Source organism: Triticum dicoccoides, chromosome 7B, assembly GCF_002162155.2.
Source record: "Triticum dicoccoides isolate Atlit2015 ecotype Zavitan chromosome 7B, WEW_v2.0, whole genome shotgun sequence".
NCBI lineage: Eukaryota > Viridiplantae > Streptophyta > Magnoliopsida > Poales > Poaceae > Triticum > Triticum dicoccoides.
This window is the reverse complement of record NC_041393.1, coordinates 769,770,533-769,774,653: the sequence shown is the minus strand read 5'-3', so window position 1 is coordinate 769,774,653 and position 4,121 is coordinate 769,770,533. Positions and strand designations below refer to the sequence as shown.

Here is a 4,121-nt window from a genome sequence, read left to right as displayed (position 1 = left end):
AAGATTCTGTTCAAAAGTATAATATATCGATATCCTTTTCTTCTTAAAGGAAAAGCTCCAACCCTCCTCGGGAGCACAAGGCATCTCTTGCCGTGACCCTTCCTGAGATTCTTTCTTTCCAGCATGCCTACATGTACTTTGCTCTCCTCGGTCACCAAGTTGGAAACTCGAAGCAGTACAAAGCCAAACACAATGCCTTCCTAAGCTTTGCTCTCCTCCTGAAACACAAAGAACAAATACAAAACCGACCACCATCGTTCCGCCACGGTTGCGTATATATTCTTCCATCCACTCACCCCTCATCCAACTACATTCGTCCATCCACTCATCTCTGATCAAACATTTCATCTGTGAGATCAAGCAGACAGCCAGAGACGAGGTGGAGCAATGGCCGAGTCTGCCATTAGTGGCGTGCTTGGCAACGTGAGCACCCTTGCGCTTCAGGAGACCACGCTGCTGTGTTGCGCAAGCAGTGAGGTGGAGTTCCTGAAACATGAGCTGAAGCGGCTGCAAGGCTTCCTTAGAGACGCCGACAACAAACAGAGGCGGGGAGATGAAGGTTCCGCTATCTTGGTCAGCCAGATCAAGGATGCGGCGTACGAGGCCGATAATGTCATCGAGGCCGCAGAGTACATGCGCAAGAGAAACAGGCTCAAGAAGGGATTCATGGGCGCCATTGCAAGGTATGGTTGCCTGCCAAGTGATTTGACTACCCTTCACAAAGTTGGTGTTGAAATAAAAAGTATAAGAAGGAACATATCTGAGATATTTGAGTATGCAAACCGTTTGAAAATAGTTGATGATTTGGGTCATACTTGCATAGAAAAGGTTGATATTGATGATGAGTTGCCTCAAGATTATGGTCCTATTCACCAAAATTTTGAAGATGTTGTTATGGTTGGTTTCAAGAATGAATACAAAGAAATAGTGGGGAAGTTAGTTGACACAGAGAAGAGTCTTAGTGCCATCTCCATAGTTGCTATGGGTGGTGCGGGGAAAACAACACTTGCTAGAAAAGTCTACACTTCGCCTGGAGTGAAACGACATTTTGAGGCAGTTTGTTGGGTGACTGTATCTCAAAAGTTTAAAGGCATTGAGTTACTAAATGATATTATGAAACAAATAACCGGGAGTACACATAGGCCAGAAGATCAAATGCAAGAGCATGAGGTGGGAAAGAAGATCCATGATTTTCTGTTGCAAAAGAGATACTTAGTAGTTCTCGATGATGTGTGGGAAACAGATACATGGGAGCAATTAAACAGAAAGGTTAAAGCATTTCCAGATGCAACTAATGGTAGTAGAGTACTGTTAACCACACGAAAGGAAGATGTTGCAAATCATGTTCCAATGCCAACCAATGTTCATCCTTTGAAGAAGTTAGATGAAGAGAAAAGCTGGGAACTTTTCAGTAGCAAAGCTTTACCATCATACAAAAGGTCTGCAATACGAAATGTGGATGAGTTTGAAGAACTTGGGAGAGATCTTACAAAGAAATGTGATGGATTACCACTTGCACTTGCAGTTTTGGGGGGTTATCTATCAAAAAATCTGAATGCACAAATATGGTCCGATATACTCTCTGATTGGCCATCAACCAAGAATGGACAGATGATGCGGGACATACTGGCTCGCAGTTACAAGGACCTGCCAAATCATTATTTAAGAGCTTGTTTTCTCTATCTTGCTGCTTTTCCCGAGGATTATGAAATATATGTGGCGTATCTTATTGAATTGTGGATAGCAGAAAGTTTCATTCCACATACACCAAACCATACACTAGAAGAAACAGCACAGAGATATGTAACCGAGTTGGCTCAGAGAAGCTTGGTCCAAGTTGTTGACAGAAGTAGGGCACATGGATGGATAGAGAGAATAAGAATTCACGATATCTTACACGACTGGTGCATAGAAGAGGCAAGACAAGATGGTTTTCTTGATGCCATGGACAAAACTGCAGGTCAGGTTTCGTCTCTTAGTCTCTTCTTATTAATTGATTCCATTTTCTAATTTACTATATGTCCTTGTATTCGGCTAGCTTTTTCTCTGACATGTAATGCACTCTAAAAAAATTGCAGGCCAAGATGGTTCGTCTGATAACTTGATGTCTTATCGTTTTAGTTTTCAAACTTTGAGTGATCAGATTTTACATGCAACGCCTAATGTCCGAAGTCTGCTTGGCTTTAAACTTAAATCAGTGTCCCTTCCTAAGCTGAGATTCCTGAGAGTTCTTTGCATTGAAGATTCAACACTAAAAAATTTCTCCAGTGTAATTGGTCGATGCATTCACATAAGATTGCTTAGGTTGAGAAATTGTGAAGGTGTGGTGCTCCCTTCTTCAATTGGCAAACTCCTTTACTTGCAGACTATAGATCTCAGAAACACAATTTTGTTGTCAGTAGTACCAAACTCTCTCTGGGATATCCCTACTCTAAGGCATGTTTACTTTCACTGTGGGATAAAATTTTCTCCACCACCACCTGCAAGGAGTGTGCGACTGCAGCCGAAAGAGCTACAGTGCTCTGTGTTGGACTTGGAACTTGAAACTGTTGGCACCGATTTCCGCTGGCATGACATGATGATTTTCTTGGGCCAGCTGAATCAACTAACAACCTTCTCCTTGTCGATGGACGGCGATAATATACCAGCGGAGGTGCTTAACATATTTGCAAACATGCCTCACTTGGTTGATATTTATCTCTTCAAATTTGATGTGCTCGATAAGCTGCCTGCTGAGTTCCCACAAAGCGTACGTTGTCTTGTTCTATTTGCTGATGTCGTAAAACAAGACCCAATATTGATCCTGGAGAAACTACCCCATCTGGTGGTGTTGGAGTTGAGTGGGTACCAAGGCCAAACCATGTGCAGCTCTGCCCAAGGGTTTCCTCGTCTGCAAGAGTTAGCACTTCATAGTTTTTCCACCAAGGAGTGGAGGATGGAGGAAGGGGCAATGCCAAAGCTCTCCCACCTGTCACTTTGGTTGTGCAAGAAGATGAGCAAGCTCCCTGATGGGTTGCTGCACCTTCCGTCCCTCGGTCACCTGAAGCTGAGCTATATGCCCCAGATTTCTGAAGATGACATCACACGAAAGGAGCTGCAGCAGAAAGGATGCGAGGTATACATACACGCAGCTTAAGCATAGTTAACTAATACTTATACGCAACATAAGCATACTTATACGCAGCTTAAGCGTACTTATACCACACCCTTCATTTTCATTGATGTCTATACTTGTGCTTGTCTTACTTACGATTACGAGTGCTTTGTTTTTTTGCTAGGTGGAAAGTGAAAACTAGGGGGTGATTGCAGAACTGTGGGGGCGCGAGGAATTCATCTACATTCTCGTCTAAAATCTGGCGCCCTCCCGAGTCATTCTCGAACCCATCCTGATATCCCTCCTTCTCCTCCCTCCCTTGAAGGAGATCGATACCACAACCTCTGTCCTCCAATGGCCCCTCGCTCCTCCTGCTTCTCCGTCTCGAATCTACATCCGCCCTCCCGATGCCAATGTCGCCGCCTCCTCGTCCTCCGATGCCGTCCGCCGTGTACAAGGTGGAGCTGAGGTGGTCTAGGAGAGGCCGCTGCCCATCGCGAACCTTCATCCCCGGTGCCAAGGTCGCTCCTCTCCACCACCGGCCGCCTGCACCTCCCCCAAACTCCAAGCCTCTTTCCCTGGCGGCAGAGAGAGATGGTGCTAATCCTCCAACATGTCTGTCACATTTATTTTTCTTTCGTGTACAAAAGCGTCAGTTCATTTTAAGTGAAAAATGTACATACTGTCCAGAAACTGGATCTTATTCCTTGTACAGAGCCATGCATGTCTTCCTTGCTCATAACAAATCCATATGCATCCATCAATACTTACTGAGTGCTCTGCTGATGCATGAGGTTTATTCCTGAAAAAATGTGGTGTGGTTGTTGAGACATGAATTGGTTAAAATGTTTGTGTGTGGCCGTTCATCCAAAATTGTCATGCTTGGCAACTTAAGCTTATTCTCCCCTTTTTTACATCGACCAATTTCTTGTAAAACTTTAGATATTCTTGTGTACTACATTGATACATCGGTGTTTTATATCCCGGGTACCCGGTGCGTCGAAGCATATGCAAATCTTGATCGCCA

The 4,121-nt window shown here is 44.2% G+C and overlaps 1 protein-coding gene across 1 annotated transcript; it reads left to right on the top strand.

Moving 5' to 3' along the window:
* Positions 1-206: 206 nt before the first annotated feature.
* Positions 207-3,765, top strand: LOC119339947 (putative disease resistance protein At1g50180). Its single transcript, XM_037611851.1, has 3 exons — positions 207-1,978; positions 2,085-3,115; positions 3,279-3,765. The coding sequence occupies exons 1-3, from the start codon at positions 388-390 to the stop codon at positions 3,294-3,296; spliced, it is 2,640 nt and encodes an 879-aa protein (XP_037467748.1). The 5' UTR covers positions 207-387; the 3' UTR covers positions 3,297-3,765.
* Positions 3,766-4,121: the final 356 nt, after the last annotated feature.

Coding starts and splice junctions, on each gene's coding strand:
- LOC119339947 (XM_037611851.1), top strand. CDS start 388: ATGGCCGAGTCTGCCATTAGTGGCGTGCTTGGCAACGTGAGCACCCTT. Junction 1,979..2,084: donor AGGTCAGGTTTCGTCTCTTA/GTCTCTTCTTAT, acceptor TTGCAGGCCAAG/ATGGTTCGTCTGATAACTTG.